Source organism: Camelus ferus, chromosome 1, assembly GCF_009834535.1.
Source record: "Camelus ferus isolate YT-003-E chromosome 1, BCGSAC_Cfer_1.0, whole genome shotgun sequence".
Lineage (NCBI taxonomy): Eukaryota > Metazoa > Chordata > Mammalia > Artiodactyla > Camelidae > Camelus > Camelus ferus.
The window spans coordinates 80,257,014-80,277,345 of record NC_045696.1 but is presented as its reverse complement, the minus strand read 5'-3'; the positions used below and the strand labels follow the sequence as shown (position 1 = coordinate 80,277,345).

Below are 20,332 nucleotides of genomic sequence, written 5' to 3'. Positions count from 1 at the left end.
AAGGGAGTGTTCTAGTTTCATTAATTTACATGCTGCTGTCCAGTTTTCCCAACACCATTTGCTGAAGAGACTGTCTTTATTCTATTGTATATTCTTGCCTCCTTTGTCAAAGATGAGTTGACCAAAAGTTTGTGGGTTCACTTCTGGGCTCTCTATTCTGTTCCATTGGTCTACACGTCTGTTTTTGTACCAATACCATGCTGTCTTGATGACTGTAGCTCTATAGTATTGTCTGAAGTCTGGGAGAGTTATTCCTCCAGCCTCTTTCTTTCTCTTCAGTAATTCTTTGGTAATTCAGGTTCTTTGATGGGTCCATATAAATTCTATTATGATTTGTTGGCACTTTGTTTTCTTTGTGGATCATTTAGCCAATTAAAAAGGCCCCAAAAAAACTGGCTTCTTGGTCCATGTCAATCAATTGCTCATTAGTTACAGACACAAAAATTCGGTCATTTTCCTTGAGCTCAAATATTCCACCTTGATAGATAGAATAGAGCCCATATTCCGAATCTTTAGACCAACAGCTATTTCTAGCACTCTTCATCAGCAGTATAGGGTCAGGATAGCTTGTGCATTTGTAAATATATTGTACCATTTGTTTGTTTTTCTTTCTGTTCTCCTCTGTTGCAGCGGTTCCCAAAATTTCTTCAGGTTCTTGAAATCGAAAGTATGTTTGGGAATAGATGTAATAAAACCCTGTTTGATGGATAACCAGCTCTCCATTCCTCAGGTGCAGATTATTCAAGAATGAATGTCCTTTTCTTGATGACTCCCATGAGTTTATTTTTTGGCCCAAAGCTTTTTCATTCTTGGAGCCTGAATGAAGTTTTAGAAAGAAGTAGTTAGTTTATAGCAAAGCAAGGAGTTTCCCTACAGCTGTGTCTAGCCAGTTTTTTGGTTAGGATTGTAAAGGAATTCCATCTAATATAGAACTTCTTGCTCCTTCAGTCTTACAAGGATTCTACATCCTGGTTGTATAGAAATCTGGAGGCTCCTGTGTCATTGTGAGCCGTTGGGAGCCCCTTACTTTGTGTACCTCATCTGCCACTTGGCCACACTTGTCACACTCAGTTCTGAATGGCATCACAGGGATGCTTCACTCAGTTGGCAATCTTTACTCCTGGGCAGAATTTATGTCCTGAAGCCCTGCCTCCTTTCCTGTACTGGTGAGCTCAAGTCACCAATGTCGAAGGAAACCAAAAGAGACATATCTATTTCCTCAAGACTAGAGCTCAGAAATTCCTGCTATTCTTTTGAGTCTCTTTGGATCTTTCCTTGGTCTTTCTCAGCAACCCAGAGCCAAAGCAACATCCAAGCAGAAGGCATCTCTAGTCCACAATAAGACTGGATACAAGGTTTGGCAAAGAGAGCCCAGATTTCAAGACTTTCAGATCTCTGTATCTTTAAATCCCAAAGACTTTGAATGAAAAGGGGCCCTACTAAAATAGTATATTCCTTTAAACTTTGGGCTCATCTCCATGACTGGTGCAAAATTTAATTTCCAAGAGTTTAAAACAACTATCATATTAGTCGATTAACAGTAAACAGTAATAGTGGAATAATGATCTCACTTGTAGGCAGAACATGTCAATCATTTATAAAACACGAGTTCAGGAATACCATGAAGGCAACTGCCCAGGGGAAAAAACAAACAGAAACCAACCAACCAACAGAAAAGCCCAACAATCTTTTCATCCGTTAACTGATGCCTGACATTTCTTTAAACCTGGACAAAACATTTCATGATAGTAAAAGCACTACTTAATGTGCACTTACTATTCACCAGCATTTCACATTAATCTTCACTGTTTTACAAGTTAAAGATTATCTCTACTTTGTATATGAAGAAACTAAGCTTGATTTGATTGAGTAATTTGCTCAGAACATATAACTAAGTCAGGAGGAACCGGGATGCCAATGTGGGTAGTTAGAAAGACCCATGCACTAACTACTGCACTATACGCACACCTGTTCTACAGCTAAAAGTTAGCCTTAATATGTTTGGTTGAATTATTTGAAACTGACATTTCTTGTAAGTGCGAAATGATCAAATCTTGGCAACTTTTTATGGTTCAGCCTTGTGCCACTAGGCAGGCTTAGTGACTCGTGGGGAAAATAGATAACTCATTTCGAACCTTGAAGAGGAGAAAATTTTGGTGAAAGTGAAAGAGAGAGAAATTAAAGAAGCACAAAATGTGTGTATGGGAAACTCTAAGACAAAGTTCTCCCAGTTCAGGATTTTCTTGAGGCCGGTTATGCCCGGGTAGTAACTGAGCTATTCATCTTATAATCTTGCTTTTGAAAAGAGTCAATCTGAGACCTAGTTACCTCTGAGCATTTTGTAGACAGTCATACAAACACTTCAGATACAAGTTAAAAGAATAAATTATTTGGAACAAGCCCTTCTTTAAGCCATATATGTATTGTTTTCTCTTACTTATTGCTGAGAATGTGCTTCTTCTCCGATTTGTCCCGGTTATGTGAGCAGCTACCCTCTGAGGACCTTTTTCTCTTTCTAAGTGAGGAATGTTCTGTTGCTTTTCTAAAAAAGAAATGACAAAGAATTATCAGCACTTGTCAAACTGCTTCTCAAATACACTGCTGTTCACTGCTTTTGTCAATCAAGCATCGTGATCACATTGGACTTCCAAAGTCGATTAGATGGGTTTTCATAAAACCAACCTACATTTAAGTATGATGATCAGACTACTTCAGCGTATGTTTAATTTGAAAGTAATTTAGATGGGAAGATTAAGCAGCCACTTAGGCTATAATTTATCGGCACCTCAGAAGTAGTTTCAACTAGAATATAACATATACTACAAATGGTTCAACTGGAATATAACAAAGTGAAGATTCTGGCCCTTTTCCAAAAATTAAAATAAAAATAACAAATATGGACTTGTAATACTCCTCCTGAGTCATCCAAGTGCACAATAACAGGTACTGGCAGATTTCCATTCTGAGTTATATATAGAAACAATCAGAGTGATACCAGCTGGCGTTATCTCAATTATTTTTTCCTCTTTGCTGGCTGCTACCTATTCTCAAGGAGCACTGCTGCTAACAACTGTCCACAGATGCTACCCAAACTGGGATCCAAGAGTCATCACCCCTGTATCCCAAAAGGAACATGAAATGACATAATTGTCATGATGAGCATAGATGAGCATATAAGTCACTGATTCATTAGATCATAATAAACTAACATTTTTCAACCACCATCCAAGAATACAAATTCAACAAACTAGTCTTTAAAAAATCAGCTCACACTTCCTAGGATGCTTCCGTTGGCTGTTAAGATTAATTATATGCTTTCATCAAGCAAATATGGCCAGGGACAAGGTACTGCCCTACAGGGGCTTCAGAGATTAATCACTGATTACTATGAATGAGTCCTCAACAGACTTACAGTTTTTAGGGACGATATAAATTAGAAAATGAAATTTTACCTATGAGAAATAGAAACAAAGGGTGATGAGTGTTCAGGGAGGGAAAGGTTCCTATTGGTTGAAGAGCTGAGGTCAGGGGAGGGTTTGTACTAAGGCCCTTTCATCCACTTACTCCAGCAAATCAAAGTGCCCATCACATCTGTGCCAGTACTCTTCTAGGACCATGGAGAAAGAATTATAAACAAACAAATGCAAGGAAGCATCTGAGGTGCAGAATAATTATCTGAATAGGGGGAGGATAGGAAGGCTTGGGGCCAGACAGAGAAGGGCATTCCCAGAAATCTAGAACAATGTCCCCAAGGCAGGATGCACAGAGCATCTCTGGGGCAAGGCATCAGAGGAGTTCAGTTTCAGGCTTGAATAAGGAGTTAAACTACAGAGGATTTGCGTGTTAGGCTAAGAGATTTGGATTTTACAGACATGGAAGATTCTGGAAGGTTTTAAACAGGGAAGCAAAAAGATATGCTAAATTGACTCGTAGTAAGGTTTGATGGATAGAAAGTGAGATGGCTGGAGATTGGCAAGTTATCAGACGATTATAATTGATCAGGACTGAGAACAGGAAACTTTACTCTAGGCTAGTCGAAGAAGAAACTGAAAGGGGGTGATAAAATTTCACAGGGACAGAAATGAATGGGAATGAGAATTTCTCCATCTGTCTGGAATTGTTCACTTATTTTGGATAAGTGGGCATTTGTACAATACTGAAGACCAAACACACCACGGGGATGTACAATTACATGTTACTCTCATGATGCCCAGCTTTCAAGGTTGATGTGTCCATTTACTTTTAACCTCCATTGTTAAATAATTCATAATGCCTTGACTGCTCCTAGATCTTAACACTTTGTTTTAAAATATTCAACAACAGAATTCAATTATAAAAATCTCGCATTTGAGGTCATTGAAAGGATAGGGGAGAGCCTAGATTTAAAAGCAAATTCTAAAGAGAGGAAATTTCCTACGGAGTATGGCAAACACTTCCTGGAAAAGAAGCCTTTGAATGTGTATATTTGGGTGTCACGGATACTTCTTGGTATACTGAGGAGTACATGATTTCTACACCCCACTTGGATGAATACAAAAGAATATTTTTCTTCCAACACTGAAAATTGTACATATTTCTACTGTAGAGCATGGATCTGGAGTTCCTCATTAGATGAGATGGAGTGTTTGACACTCCTGCTACTGCTTCTGCCTACAAGTAAATGACCAGGAAGGATGCCTGGACCTGGGAGAAGGTCTTGGCTTCATATTGAATAAAGCCTATTTAATAAAGGATGGTGGGGGTATCAAGTACAAGGGAGTTTTTTGTATTGGAAAAGGATAGCTGAAAAGTAGGATGACATCATTAACGAAATATATGTTAAAAAAAACTGTTTCTCTTTTGCCAGGCTGGTGTGCCCCAGGACTGTATGTCTCTGGTACATGCATTTGGGCCCGAACGACCATGAGTATGGGAAAATGGGGCTATGATGAGCCAAATGCAAAGAAACAGCAGATTGAATTCATCAATTGTATTTACTTACATATCGATTCAAAATATATGCATTAAGCAATTTCTGCGTAGACAGAGATTGTGGTGGCACATTATTAATGCACTTCCACTGAATTTGTGTGCTTCAAAATGGTTAATGGTATATAGTGTGAATTCTTCTCAATAAAATACACACAGATATGTGTTCACCAAAGATGGTGCAGGTAAGGGCCCGGGGGTAAAAGAGAATCTACTAGGCTGGAGGCATAGAGTTAAGTCTAGGTACAGAGAGGTGAGAGAAATAGCCATGTTTTCTGTCTTTGTGAATCTTCAGTAGAGAATCAGCAAACAGACAGAAAAAAAAAAAAAGAAAAGAAAAGAAATGAACAAGACGAGTGTGACAGCAACAAGGGGCAGGGGATCTTACTTAGAATGTTGGCCAGGGAAGTGCTCTCTGAAGAGGTGACAAGTAGGTGATGAGGATGGAGGATGAGAAGGAGCTGGTTATGGAAGAAGCCAGGTGGAGGGCCGCGAAGCCAGCCTGGGCAAAAACACTGAAGGCGGCTGCCGACCACACACAGGCAGGTGGCTGAGGTGGGGGGATCACAGCATGAGAATTTCGAGTGGGTAGAGGACTGTTTGGAAAGAGATGATGGAGTAAGATACTTTTGCATAAAGAAATGCTTGGACCCTAGGTGTGGTCAGAAGCAGAGATGATGGGCAACTTTGGTGCCCTTAATTTTTTCCAGCCACATTCCAGAAAGGATTTAGATGGATTATTTACTACATGTTCAAAGGCAAAAAATAAATAATTAAGGAATTGAGGTGAAGGGGAAAATCCACATTGGAAAAGTAAAATTCAGGTGAAATCAAGTTCAGACCATAGGTGGGTCACAGATTCGGTTCTCAGCTTTCTAGCTGCCAAAGGGAAGAGGAAAATAGAATCAAGTAGCTTGTGACACTGAGCAGCGGCTGGAGGTGGGATGAGTGGATGGGAGGTTGACAGTAGAAAATTAAAATAACAAACAAAAAATACTACCTGGAATTGTAGGAATGGTTTCCTCATAGGTTCTCAAAATCATCTGCAAATAGTATTGAATAAAGCTTGTTAATTTCCCTAAAAATTTAAGCTGACTACAGATTGTCTATGACTCTTCTTGCTGACACCTGACAGGAAATCTCTACGTAAGACATCAATCTAGGCAGCTTTAAGTTGTTCAAGCATAGGTTGGTGTGGGGTAGGATGCGAGCTGGGCTGAACACAAGGCAGCTGTCCCTAAGTGGTGATCAAAGGGTGGTCCTCTGTCTGAGAGAGTTCTGTCTCCGGATGACGTCTACAAAAGGCCACACCTGAAGCAGCACAGGAGGAAGGAGTCATCCTTCTCCAAGTTAGGTCACCCTAATGTTTCCCAGGCCTCCTGGGGCTGAAGGATGTGGCGGCCATGTGACCTCACTTTCTGTGTATGTGTCTGCATGCATGTGTATGTAAGTGCACTGTGTGTGTGTGTGCGCATGTGTGTGTGCATGTGTAAGTGCACTGTGTGTGTGCACATGTGTGTGTAAGTGCAGTGTGTGTGTGCATGTGTGTGTAAGTGCACTGTGTGTGTGTGCATGTGTATGTAAGTACACTGTGTGTGTGTGCATGTGTGTGTAAGTGCAGTGTGTGTGTGCATGTGTAAGTGCAGTGTGTGTGTGCATGTGTATGTAAGTGCACTGTGTGTGTGTGCGCGCATGTGTGTGTGCATGTGTAAGTGCACTGTGTGTGTGTGCACATGTGTGTGTAAGTGCAGTGTGTGTGCATGTGTGTGTGCATGTGTGTGTAAGTGCACTGTGTGTGTGCATGTGTGTGTAAGTGCACTGTGTGTGTGTGCATGTGTGTGTAAGTGCAGTGTGTGTGTGCATGTGTATGTAAGTGCACTGTGTGTGTGTGCATGTGTATGTAAGTGCAGTGTGTGTGTGCATGTGTATGTAAGTGCACTGTGTGTGTGTGCATGTGTATGTAAGTGCAGTGTGTGTGTGTGCGCATGTGTGTGTGCATGTGTGTGTAAGTGCACTGTGTGTGTGCATGTGTATGTAAGTGCAGTGTGTGTGTGTGCGCATGTGTGTGTGCATGTGTGTGTAAGTGCACTGTGTGTGTGTGCATGTGTATGTAAGTGCAGTGTGTGTGTGTGTGCGCATGTGTGTGTGCATGTGTAAGTGCAGTGTGTGTGTGCATGTGTAAGTGCAGTGTGTGTGTGCATGTGTGTGTAAGTGCACTGTGTGTGTGTGTGCATGTGTGTGTAAGTGCACTGCGTGTGTGTGTGTGCATGTGTGTGTATAAGTGTGCTGTGTGTGTCTGCGTTCACGTGTGTGTATAAGTGAGCTGTGTAATAGAGTCCAGGGGCTTTAAATTATTGGACAGACCCAAGACTCAAGGGGTAAAGCACCCCCCCACCAGGACGCCCACAGACACTCACAGCCCTTCCAGCAGTTTCCTGGTAGCACCATGTCACTCTCTCATTTCTGAGAATGTGGCTGAGACCTTCTTAACACAGAAGTATATTTTCAAATTCCCATATCTTACTAAACACATCATATCACTCTTTTGTGATAACCAGTGGGGGAAACCAGTAAGAAAGAGTGAAATCGAGGCTTTCTGTTATGTGAGAAGACCCTGATGTGGCTCACCGTGGCTTTAGACTCCCCCTCCTCTCAGTTCTGTCAGCCGTGGGGCTTGGCCCATCCCTGCCCACACCTTCCCGGCACTTTTGGTAACAGCACAACTGCCAGAAATTCCCTTCCTCTCTGCTCTTGCCCCAAACCAGAGGCCTTTGCTCTTCCCCGTCTCTGGCTCTGACGCCAGATAGCAGGGCCAGGGGTGCTGGGCGGCTGCCTGCAGTGCAGTGGGCACCGGTGTGCGGGGAGGGGGAGGGGAAGCAAGAGGCAGCCTCTGCACACGCGCTCTCTCTCCCCCTCGTCTTGGACAGGAAGAAGGCAGGAAGAAGGAGGAGCAGGAAAGGGAAGAGGAAAACCCCTGCAGGGTGGAGGCAGAATAAAAGGCTGATCACAGAAAAATCAGATAGCCTGGATTCAAATCTGCTCATTGTTAGCCCTGGGAAACTTCCCTCAAGTGACTTTACTGATGTGAACTTTAATTTCTCCATTTATTATTATTATTTTTTAAAAGAAGTGAGGAATGATTCCTTCCTCACAAAGCTGTTTGAGGATTAAAGGAGAGAATACACGTAATGGGCACAGGAGGTTTGCTGGAAATTGTTCAATTCGGGGTGCCTACAAAAGTGGGGAACTCTTCTCCCCTCCACACTCTCACGCACCCCTGGGTGTCCCCAGTGCTCTCTTCTCTAGTTAGTGGCTGATGTGAGGGTGAGAGGGAGGGGGAATGGGAGGGAGGCAGGACGAGACGCGTGACACCCACCCCAACCCCCTGCTTCTACCTCCCCACTCCCCGCCCAGCCTCCGGATTTCTGCCATAGCCCTGACTTTCTCTCCTCTGCCGCCCGTGGGACTGCCACCCCTCTGACCCTAGGGTCTCTGGGGTCCCGTTCCTCAGGACCCTTCCCCTCGGCCCGGGTCTTTCCTGGTCCTCGGCTCTTGGGCCGAAGGAGCCCCAGCTGCTCCAGCATGTCTCCTGGACAGCCGGCGCCCCACCCACACTTCCAGGGCAGCTGCAGAGCAGCTGTGCTTCGAGGACACCCAGGTGGGAGTCTGAGTTCATTTCTCATAGAGGCAGTACCACGGGTGACTCTGGGCTTTTGCTATGAGGACTTTTTAGCCTAATCCCAAACACTGTTTCTATGCAAAGGCACACAGAGCACCAGACAATAGACTTACAATCACCTCTTTAAAACACATCCTCCCCCTACCCTGGGAATGTCCCCAGTAATTTTTAAACAATGATGGTGCATCATAGTTTACAGGCTTTTTCCGCATCTGTGTTCTCAACTGACCTTTCCAGATAGGTAGAAGCAGCCTGAGAGAAGAAACTCTATTAGACATGCCACATTGCTGGAAGTAAAACTAGGTCATCACATTTAGTGAAATAAACGGCTAGCTAACATAAAGCTTCTGCTAGAGATCCTATTTTAGCAACTTTCACAAGCAGATAATAATATTGTGTAATTTGTCATTTACTAACTGTCAATTGAGATGTCATCGCCTTCGATTTCTCAAAGTATCTCTTTCTTCCCTCTTCCTTTCCTCTTTCTTCATCTCTATATGCATACAAAAATACAGACTTAATTCCAGAGATCAACAATGTGGGAAGAATAGAAAACATCATTATTTGGTTTCTTTTGTTTTCTGACTTAGAAAAAAATTAGACACCCTTTATTGTCACGTGACCTTGAACACATTACTCTGTCTGTGCCTCAGTTTCCACAATGTATGATGAAAAGTTTAGACTAGAGAAGAAGCCTTCTGGAGAAGAGGAATAAACTCTAGACCAGGACCCACTGTTGGGTGCTGTTCCATCTGTCCCTACTTCTGTGAATTTGGGGAAAAATCACTTAAAAGCTCAGGGCTCCAGTTTCCTCCTGTGAAGTCTAGATTTGAAGATCTTAAATATTGCTTCTCCTCCAGCCTTCTATATGTGTCTGCTCGTGAAGCGAGCCGGTGGTTCACCTACCTTTCTAATAAACTGACGGAGCTGCCATTTGACTTGCCAGCAGGGGTTGATCATACTCTCTTCATCACTGGGGTCCCAAGAACTGTCATCTTCTTTTAAGAAGCAACCTATGCCACTTTTGGAGTACTTGTCCTGTATCTGTGTTGAGGTGAATATAACACAGTATTACACACAAGTGCTTTTTATTTTTCTTTATGTAGAAGTTTAAATAACAGAAACTGATGACAGATTCAGAGGAGCCTTAGCACCTTGGATAAGCTCATGGCTTGAAGGAAAAACAAGCATGCTGTCCTTTGCCCTTTGAATAAAAAAAAGCAGTTGGAAGAGGGGAGGGTATGGCTCAAGTGGTAGAGGGCATGCCTAGCATGCACGAGGTCCTGGGCTCGATCCCCACTACCGCCTCCTCCAAAAGTTAATGAATAAATAAGCCTAATTACCTTCCCCCCTCCCCAAAAAGCAAAAACAAATTAAGAAAAAGCAAGCAGTTGGATATGGTGGAGAGGAAACAGATGTGGGCCACAATGGGTCACAATGCCCTTCACTGCCTCTGCCCGTGAATATCTGTGTATCCTCAACACATTTCTTCTTCTCCTCCACATCTCTTCTTCATTTGCGTTTTGAGCTGGTTCACTGTGGTCATCTTTGAGGTCCCTTCCATTTCTGACATAGTGTGAATCCCATTCTACAGCTGGAAACCCACCTAAGTACAAAGGAGGCAGCAGAGTCTGTTTAAATTCCAGGATCCCAATAAAAAAAATTAGCCAAACCCTTTGAGGGTACAGATTATGTTCTGTTTCTTGATCTGAGCTTTGGCTGTCTGAGTAGATTCTAGTTATTGTAATTTCTTCTCCTCTGGATGGCAGAATCCAGACCACACTGACGCTAGGAATTTGAATGTTGCCCAATTAAATGTCCACACCAGCTAGGGATTTACTTGCAGAGACTTGAAACACCACTTGAGGTTTTCTCCCTCCTTCTGATCAAGTGAACATTTACAATGGCCAGATCCTTGTCAACAAACTCTGTGCTTAGTGTTACACACACCCCACCCCCACCTAAGACCATCCAGAATACTTCAGGATGACAACCCATTCATCTTACAAAGAAAAACAGGATGTCTATGCAAGGTCAGACAGGCTTTTTTTTTTTTTTTTCTTTCCTGTTTTCATTTTTAAAACTAGGATTCAGGAGATGTTATTTCCCTGTACAAATCTACTGAAATGCATTTCTTTGGGGAAATAAATGGGAAAAGAGCCATTTTTATCTGTTACGTGAATTTAGGGGACCCGAAAGCTTGGAAGAAGGATCAAACTTAACAATGATCTGCTCCTTCCTATAGAAGGACAATCTCATTCCAAGTCAAAACAACTCAACTGCTTATGAGAGGTTTCAGCTGGACTGATGCGGGTTTGAAGTCGGCCAGGCCACGTACCCTTTGGACATTTGATCAGGTCTCTCAAGTGTCAAAGTGACAAACCTGAGTTAATTCATTCCTTCCCCACACTCTGGCATAGAACATTCATTTACATTTAAATAAATGTTTGTTTTCTTCCCTTAATAAATTACAAGAGTAAAACATTTGCCTAGTAGAGGTAGTGGGGGTGACAGCTGGGGCCACCTGAGGTGAGAGGACCTGCGAAGACTTTAAACACCACTCCTTTGTCCCTACCCACCCCCATGCTCTTCTACTGTAGACGTCAGTTTTCATCTGCAAATTATATGGGAGCTTAAAATCCTTTCCAAGGAAGGAACTCAATTTAGAAGTAGAAGAACATGTCTAGCAAACTTGGGGAAGGACCAGAGGGGAAGAGCTGGATTTAGCTAAAAGGCCTGAGGGTAGTTCCAGGAAGAACTAGTCATGGTCCTAGTTAGACATGGTCCTAGCCAGGATAGGGTGTGCCTTGGCCAGGCACTGATCTGATGAAACTGAATAAACAGACTTTAGTGTTTTGGTAACCCGTTGGGACAAGACAAAGTGCGTGAGACAGAAGGGAGGGAACAACTTGCCTTCTTACTTCCCAGCAGTTGAACGCTGTCTCAACATGAACCGGGTAAGTGCCTGAGAGGCCAGGCCAGGGGCAGGACAAGGCAGGGCTGAGAGGAGCTGGGATGAGGAGGTCATGGTAGCCAGCAGCCCCCTGTGAAGTGGGAGTTTGAGAGGGTGGAAGTGAGCAGGGGCCAACGCAGGTCAACTGCTGACCCCTGGATATTCTCTGGGAGTTTTCCAGAAACACTTTCAGGAGGTGGGAGGGAGAACCTTGAAAACTCAGTAAGGTCCTAGGTATACGTGGCAGGGAGTCTGACGAGCCAGTATGACTCCACTGTTACCCCAGATTTAATGAAGCCTAGAAGCACTGAGGATACACAGGCAGCCTGGAAAATACAGAAAGTTAGAGAATACTTTCCTAAAAGTACAGACAAAACCCGTGATTCCCCCTTATTCCACCTCCTTGGAATCACCCTTGGGATGATCTCTCTTGTTCACAGGGTTGAGGTCAGACTGTGTGGGAAATTCTGGAGAGTTATTTTCTCTTAAGGCTATATTAAAATGTCATGTGCTTTAGGTCCGTATGAAAAATCACATGGATAGCATAGGTACTGTTACACTGTTCACAGTAGAAAATTTATGAAACATAGAAAAATAAAAAAGGAAGAAAAGGCCCCTAGGTAGAGATCACAACTGTCGACATCTGGTGTGTCTCCTCCTAGACATTTTTATGCTTCTGTATTGATTTCTGAACCACAGAAGGCCCCAGCTGCCCGACAGGTTTCACATTTGGTAGTTTCCTCTGCAGACCCTGGCGAATGCAGGTGACTGACGCATGTGTGAGGGGTGCTGTGGTTATTCTGAGAATAATTAATGATGATTCCTATGATGTGTCTCTCTCACCCTTTTCTTTCCACCTCAAAGTGTGAATGTCCTACAGCACAGCTCAGGCTGGGTCTCTTCTCTTGCTAACCACATCTGAGAGGTGGGAGCAGGGGGATGTGTGTGCTATTTTTATTTGCACACATCTAGAAGGAGGGACAGCCCCGAGCTATTGCACTGGGTGCCTGCTCTTCTGTTCCAGAAGCCCTTGGTTCTGAGAAGTGGATTTTCAGTGTTTTTGCTGCCATGGCAAATACGGTGGTTGTCTAGGCCAGGGCCAGCCAGGCCTTGGCAGCGCTTGAGGTCGGCAGGGTGGATGTGGCTGGCTCAGAGACACGCTCTGCTGCCCAGACATTATTAGTCTCTAACAAATTATTTTCTGCAAACCACAAATAGCATAAAGGATCATTTATGGAGACCGGTGGATAAGGGTTTCTTTCTTTTTCTTCCCTGTCTATGATGCCACAGTGATAGGCAGTCCCCTTGTCATAAACTTTCTCAGAGAGACAGACTTCAGAGACTGAATGCATATTTATTGTTCATGCTTGCTGGTTTACAGGCTTAATTGTGAGGATCCAGTCCAACATCCCTCAGCCCTGCTCAACCCACACTCCCTACAATCTTTGACCTCTTCTTCTTCTTCTGCAAGTTTTCACTAGCCAAAGTGGAACTTGTGATCTGTCTCAAGAAATTAATGTTTGTGTTGAATATGCTTTTCCAAACTCTACACAGTTACCCAAAGAGATTCAGATTCATTTTCCTTTGCAAAAGTCCCTGATGAAGAGGGTCAAAACTTCAAGAGACTTCTCAATGCTAGTTACAATGGTGACAACTTATTAAGCACCTATTTAATGCACGTTCAAAATTGGGCTTTACATTTTACCAGCTTTGTAATCTTGGACAAGTCCCCTAACTTCCCCGAGCCTTAGTTTGTTCATCTATAAAATGGGATAACTATATTTATAGAATTGTCATGAGGAAGAAATAGGGCAATACTTTGAAAGTTTCTGAAACATAGTATTTGCTCAATATCTGTTAATTCTCTAATACTTTCAATGAATTCTTCTGCATGTCTATACAGTAGTGTACACACATATAAACACGCAATCAGGAAAAATGTGTGCAAATAGGGAGATGTTAAGCTTTATTTGAAATCTCCATTTCTATAGTATACTTAAAAAAACTTAATCATATACATGGACAATTGCATGACTCAGATCAGTAGAAAACCAGTTGATTCAGTCTTAAAATGAGGCCAACTTTAATGTGAGCAAATTAGGGGAACCTCTTGTATATGGAGACACAGACTTAGTCTCTTTATACTGCAAAGTTAACAAAGCTTAGGACATGATGGCTCCAAATTGGTAAACACAGCAGCATTCCAGTCTCTCCTGCAGACTCAGAACTAAAGACATGATTATAGTGACATGGATTTTTTTTTTCTTACAAATATATGGGCTCTTCAAAATTGCTCTATAACAAAGCTGACTCTACTGGTCATCGAATGGTAGTGATCATTTTCATAATTACTTGTGAACAAAAGTCTACATCATTCATTTCCAAAGAAAATCCCCAACTGAGAGCCAAGTTTATACTCCACAGGATATACAAACTGCATTTCCTTTACAGAAACACTCTATTTGTGCACAATTTGTATTTGTCCAAGACCCTCAGCCTTTCTGGCCAGCTGACAGATTGGATGCTGCCTTGTCACAATGCAGCAGGGAGCTGTGTTCATCACAAAGTGGAAACAGGTTAACCCTATGGACACCCGGCTGTGATGGGAACAGCATTACCTAGGTGCTGAAGACCTGGGTCCAGCTCTGCCTCCAAGTTCTCCCTGAGCTTGACAAGTCATTCTCTGGAGGTGTCTCTAGTCTCCTCATCTACAAAATGAGGGTGTCAGAGTTCCTTGCAGCTCAGAGTTCCCTACTATATAATATACAACTAGTTAAAATAAAAACAAAAAGCCAAAAACTGAGTTGGCTTATTTTCAATATTTTGCATTCAAAATCCACTGAGATTAGCCACATCTGGAACACAAAGCAGCATTGTTACAAGTGGTTTAGAGCCTGGCTTTGGATTAAGCCTCAACTCTACCCTACCCCTGTGTACTAGCAGTACCACCACATTTGTGAAGGTTGGTTATTCATTCAAGAAACGTTTAATGAACACCTCCTAGGTGGGAGCCACATGCTAGCACCTAGAGGTTTCACAGTAAGCAAAAGCAGACACAGTCCTGCCCTGATGCAGCTCCTCTCACCCCAGAGAATTTGAGTTGAGAGCTATAAAAAGCATTAAGCAGAAAACACTCAACGAACGGCAGCAGTTGCTAATATTAAAACAGACATGGACTGCTGGAAACAAGAAAAACTAGCTCAGGAGTTTGGTGCCTGCATCTGCTGGTAACTGTGGGGCCAGTTTTGTCACTGCACTTGGTCCACACAGTCCCTTCAACTCGCCCCTCTGTAAAGTTCTCAGTAATGACATGCATTTAGGGTCCCCAGGCAGAGAAACCGAGCTGTCTCCTCCTCTGCAAAATCTTCACAGAGAAGACGACAGAGAGGCAAGTAAGTGGAGGGCTGCTGAAAGCCTCTGTCAGGGACCCCGTGCCTGGTACTGACCTGCTTCAGCTCGTTGGTGAAGTACACGTAGGTTATGGCCACACAGAGGGACTGCAGGAGCACGGTGAAGATCAGCATCAGCACGCAGGTCTGCCCGGGACTGGCGCCCCCCGGAGCCTGCACCGAGGCCATGGTCCCGTCAGGGCCTGACTGCTGCAGAGTCAGCCAGGCAGCAGGTTATGTCTGGAGGTGACGGAAGAAGTGGGTGGGGCGGGGAGCCGAAGTTCAGTCTACTAGAAAAGAACAAAGTGAAACTGAAAGCTATAGCAGACAAACAGGGAGAGAAAAATCCATACGGGCGAGACAGAGATTGGAATTATGCAAGCCTGGGAACCCCTCACCACTAGCAGCCAGCAAGCAAGAGAGAAGGGAGGATTCCACTACAGGTTCCTGGGGAGCAGCGCCCCACTGTGTATGGCAGACAACGGGCTGGACATGGTAGCAATCTTCACTGCTACTGGGGGAGGAGGCGCCTACCTTTTATAGGGGCATTGATGTCAGGGGGGCTCAGCAATTAGCAGGGACTAATTAAGCCACATAATTAAGAGGATTGGGTTCTCATGTGAGTGAAGCAGGGACTGACCGAGCAGGGGGGGGAGAGAGCAAGAGGACAGCCACCTTGAGGGGCCTGGCCGTTCAGCAGTAGATACTCAGAGTAAAATGGAATACGAAGTATTTCACCCTTACCTGTCCATGAATTACCCTTTTCTCCAACTCCATTATTAACAGTTTTTAATGTATCTTTCCGCTGAGATTCCATGCATTTAAGTATTATATGTAAAATATTTATCTCATGTACATGACAGACAAAAATGGTCACATACTCTGTACATCATTCTGCACCTTGTTTTTATCCATGCCTGTGTCTTGGGGGCTCATTCTGTAGCCATAGTACATTTCCCTTGCTGTACAGTGTCCTATTGTACAGATACATCATGACGTAGTTAACCAGTCCCCCATAGACATGTATCAGGTTGCTGCCAATGTTTATCTTTATCACAAATGATGCTCTAAGGACCACCTCTTCCTTATCTCTTCATGAGGCTCTCTCTTTGCACCCCTATTTATAACCGCAGTCTCCTGCTTCCCACCCTGTCCGTCCCTATCTTGCTCCCACACTTTGTTTTTCCTCCAAGCACTTCAAGCTTTCTGGCATTCTATATAATTTACTCCTTCATTACTTGTCTTCACCATCTAGAGTGTAGGCTCTATAAAGACATATTTTTGTCTCTTTTGTTTGCAGCGGAACCCCTTGTACCTGAGTGCCTGGAGCACAGCTAGTCCTCGAGTAAGTATTTATTGAATAACTGAATGTTTTAATTAAATCCCACAAAAGATAAACATACATGATAAATAAAAGGTACAACATAACTTCCCTTCAAGGCAAAACAAGTCATGGTTCCCAGACTCATCAGTCATTTGTTCTGTTTGTCTTGTATTAATTTTTTACATTATGCCAAATGAGATGAGTATATTTTAATTTGATCCAGAGTTGATATCTTCTGTGAATCCAGGAATGTCTCAATTTAATTCAGCCTCTTTGACCAGGGATAATGTTTCCTGATCTTTCTGAATTAAGCCAGATAGTGGGGACTTAACTAAGTCTCGGCATCCTTGTATGTGGTGGCTCTCCTATACTGATGGTACTATTAACATGCAGGTTCTTCCACAGTTGTGCATTCTCAATCTCCAGAAGAGCACGTCACTGTGGTATTGTTTCTGGTAATTAGAGAGGGTGCAGAAATCTCCAGTTATCTTGAGGTAGTCAGTACACGTTTAATTTGTCCCAATTAGCTTCATACGGAGTTAAGACGTGGTAACTTGTGTCCTCTTGCAGAGGGATCAGTCTGCATTTCAGTCAGGCTCTGGCACTGCGTTTAAAGGTAAAGTGTCATCGGCAAATTGTTCACTGGAAGGGAAGACGCAGATGCTCTATAGAAAAATAAAAATAGATGGAAACAACATGCTAGGTTGCCCCAGTTGCCCAGAAGAGCACTAGTGAGATTCCTGGAGGTTCTCTCCATTCTATAGCCAAGTCAGGGACCAAGAGGTAAACACATCTTGAAAAATTCTTCAAAATCGAAAGGGCTACATGAGGCTCCTGTCAAATAGCCCCCACCTCAATGCTCAGGGCCTCTTGTGCCCTGTGGATGGGGGCGTCTGCCCAGTGACTGCCAGTTCCTAGGCTCCCACATCGCATCTCACCCCAGCAGCCTGGCACTGGGAACAGACAACAGATCTGACCAGTGTCTGAGGCCACACTAGTCTGGAGATGCCTGCTGCATTGGGAAAGTCATCTTTTGTCATCTCTGCAAGAGCCACACCCTGGCCCCCACACACCAGCTCAGCAGCCTGCCTGGTGTCCCTGGTTGGGAGGCCAGGTGGTGTGAGGATTAAGCCAACAACCGCAGGGGCTCAGGCCGCCTGGGATCAGATCTTTGCCTGCTGCTTCCTAGTGTGTCTGTCTGGCTGGTTTGCTAAGGGCTCCGTTCCAGCTTCAGCACCCGTGAAGTCAGAATGTTAATGGTACCTACCCCAAAGGTTGTTGGGAGGATGAAATAAATTATTCATGACTGGCTTCCTGGGTGCAATTGGTAAACACGGCTGTAACCTTTCTAGCTATAGAAAGAGTTAGGGTGGACGCCATAGCCTGCTCATCCACTCGAGAATTAAATCCTAGTTAGCCCTAAGTACGATTGTATTGGCAGTGATAGATGTGGAATTCCAGAAAACGTCACCCAGAAAGACTAAGGAAATACACTTGAGTGGTCTAGACAAGCTGCATTAACACTCAAGGATTAATGAGATAAGAAATGTGAAGTATTCAGCACGTCCCTGACATGTGAAACCCCCAGTACATGGCAATAATTGCTAAAGTCAGGAAAACGTAACAGAAAGTGGGTGACATTAATTTTAATTATATATGTACATTAGCATTATTTTCTTTATTTAGGTTATTATTTACATACATTAAAACCCATCAATTCTAAGTGAGCAGTTTGATTAATTTTGGTAATCATATACAATGTGTCACCATCACCACCATCATGATATAGAAGGTTACTTTGCCTTAAAAAGTTGCCCCATCCTCTTTTCCTGAGTTCTGCTTTGAGACAGCTGATAGAGTTTTATGGCCTTTCTAACATCAACTCTCTGGGTGATTTTAGGAAAGTCACTTTAAGTCTCTGGATGTGTTTCTGCTCTTGTAAAATGAAGAATATTGGCACAGGTTTGTTTCCAGGGGCTCTTGCAATGCTTCAGAGGATGAGCAGGTAGGGCGTGGGCAGCCCTGAGTCCCTGCTCTTGGTGTAGCACGTGCACGTGGCAGACCCTGGTGGGTAAAACCTGTGGTCACAGCAGACAGACTTGGGTTTCCAGGTCCTCCCTTGGAAGTGTGCAGCCTTTTCTGTAAACCAGTTTCCTCATCCTCAGTGTCAAGCTTACCTTTGTTAGTTGAGATATAATTGACCCATAACATGGTGTTTGTTTTAAGTGTACAACATCAGGATTCAGTATTTGTACACATTGCAAAGTGATGCCCACAATAAGTCTAGTTAATATCCATACCACACATAGTTATAGAACTTTTAAGATCTACACTCTTAGCAACTTTCAAATATACAATACAGCATTGTTAACTATAATCACTAAGCTGTACGTGACACCCCCAGGACTAATGTACCTTAAAACTAGAAGTTTGTTTCCTTTGACCACTTTCAGCCATTTCCTACCCTCCTCCCCCACTCCTGGCCTCTGGCCACCACCAATCTGAGTTTGGGTTTTCTAAAAAAATTTTTTTAGGTCTACATATGAGATCATACAGTATTTGTCTTTCTCTGGCTGACTTTAGCATCATGCCTTTAAGGCATTCACTTAGCATAATGCCTTTAAGGTCCATCTACGCTGCTGCAAATGGCAGGATTTCCTTCTTTTTGTGGTTGCATAATATTCCATTGTATACATACACACCACATTTTCTTTATCCCATTTACCTACTGGTGGATACTTGTCATTTCCATGTCTTGGCTATTGTGAATAATGCTACAATAACCATGGGCTACAGATATCTTTTTGAGATAGTGATTTTGTTTCCTTTGGGTAAGTACCCAGAAGTAGAATTGCTGAGCATATGGTAGTTCTTTTTTTTAACTTTTTGAGGAAACTCCGTGGTGTTTTCTGTAGTAGCTGCACCATTTTACAGGTCCAACCAACAGTGCACAAGGTTCCCTTTTCTCCACACCCTCACCAACAAATGTTATCTCTTGTCTTTTTGATAAGAGCCATTCTAGCAGCTGTGGGGTGATATCTCACTGTGGTTTTTTATTTGCATTTCCCTGATGATTACTGATGTTGAGCATCATTTCAAGTACCTGTTTGACATCTGTATGTCTTCGCTGGAAAAATATCTAATTATTTGCTCTGCCCATTTTTTAATCGGATTTTTTTTTCTGTTGAGTTGTATGAGTTCTTTATATATTTTGCATATTAATTCCTTATTCAATATACGATTTGCAAATATTTTCTTCCATTCCATAGCGTGCCTTTTCATTTTTTGGTGGCTTATTTTGCTGTGCATGAGGTGTGCACGCATGTTAGCTACTCTCCCAGAAATCTCACCATCCTATTACAATAAAAGCAAGGCTCACACCAGTTTCTCCCACACATGAAGATGTTACTAAACAAATATTTATTAGCAGACAGAAACAACCATATCACCTGTTCTGCAGCTTGAGGAAGTCCCAGTTCTTTGCTCCTCCCAAGATCAGTGGTTCTCAGCCTTGTCTACCCACTGAAATCATCGAGGAGATTTAAAAACTACTGATCTCCGGGTCCCGCCCCAGAGTTTCTGACATAATTGATCTGGGTGTGGGAGGTTTCAGTCTCCCCAGATGGTGCCAATGTACAGCCGAAGCTGAGAACAGCTGACCGAATGGACTGTCACCTCGCGTGAAAGGTTCGTTGAAGACAGAAGTGACTATATTTCATTGGCTGGATCCTATCATCCTTTTAGCTGGCAGTGGGCAATCAGAATGTTAATTCAGAGCTAAATATAGAACCATCCTTAGGCCTAGGATGCTGTGCCTAAGGACTGAGTCTAGAACAAGTGATAGCAAACGGCTGGCTGCAGGTCAGATCTGACCCAGCTCTTCCCTCTGTATGACCCACAAAAGAGTGATTTTTACTTTTGTTTTTTAACTTTTGTATTTTCTAATGGCTGAAAAGCAATCAAAAGGAGAATATCCTTTTGTGACACACGGCAGTGATGAAAACCCAAGTAGCTCTGCT

General features: G+C 43.2%; 1 protein-coding gene and 2 long non-coding RNA genes across 4 annotated transcripts in view; 1 reads left to right on the top strand and 2 right to left on the bottom strand.

Moving 5' to 3' along the window:
- Nucleotides 1-173: 173 nt before the first annotated feature.
- On the bottom strand, nucleotides 174-15,385 carry TNFSF10 (TNF superfamily member 10). Its single transcript, XM_006188098.3, has 5 exons — nucleotides 15,047-15,385; nucleotides 9,554-9,691; nucleotides 5,969-6,011; nucleotides 2,438-2,542; nucleotides 174-816 (listed from the first exon to the last, which is right to left on the bottom strand). Exons 1-5 carry the CDS (start codon nucleotides 15,176-15,178, stop codon nucleotides 365-367), a joined length of 870 nt encoding a protein of 289 aa, XP_006188160.1. The 5' UTR covers nucleotides 15,179-15,385; the 3' UTR covers nucleotides 174-364.
- The window catches only part of LOC106730060, a 24,204-nt gene continuing 15,252 nt past the window's right edge, over nucleotides 11,381-20,332 (top strand). For both annotated transcript variants that reach the window (XR_004321652.1, XR_004321653.1), the window contains exons 1-2: nucleotides 11,381-11,604; nucleotides 16,290-16,334. This is a non-coding gene — a long non-coding RNA (uncharacterized LOC106730060). The remainder of the gene's footprint in view (nucleotides 11,605-16,289; nucleotides 16,335-20,332) is intronic.
- LOC116665066 overlaps nucleotides 16,258-20,332 on the bottom strand; it is a 66,137-nt gene continuing 62,062 nt past the window's right edge. The window contains exon 3 of the long non-coding RNA XR_004321655.1: nucleotides 16,258-16,917. This is a non-coding gene — a long non-coding RNA (uncharacterized LOC116665066). The remainder of the gene's footprint in view (nucleotides 16,918-20,332) is intronic.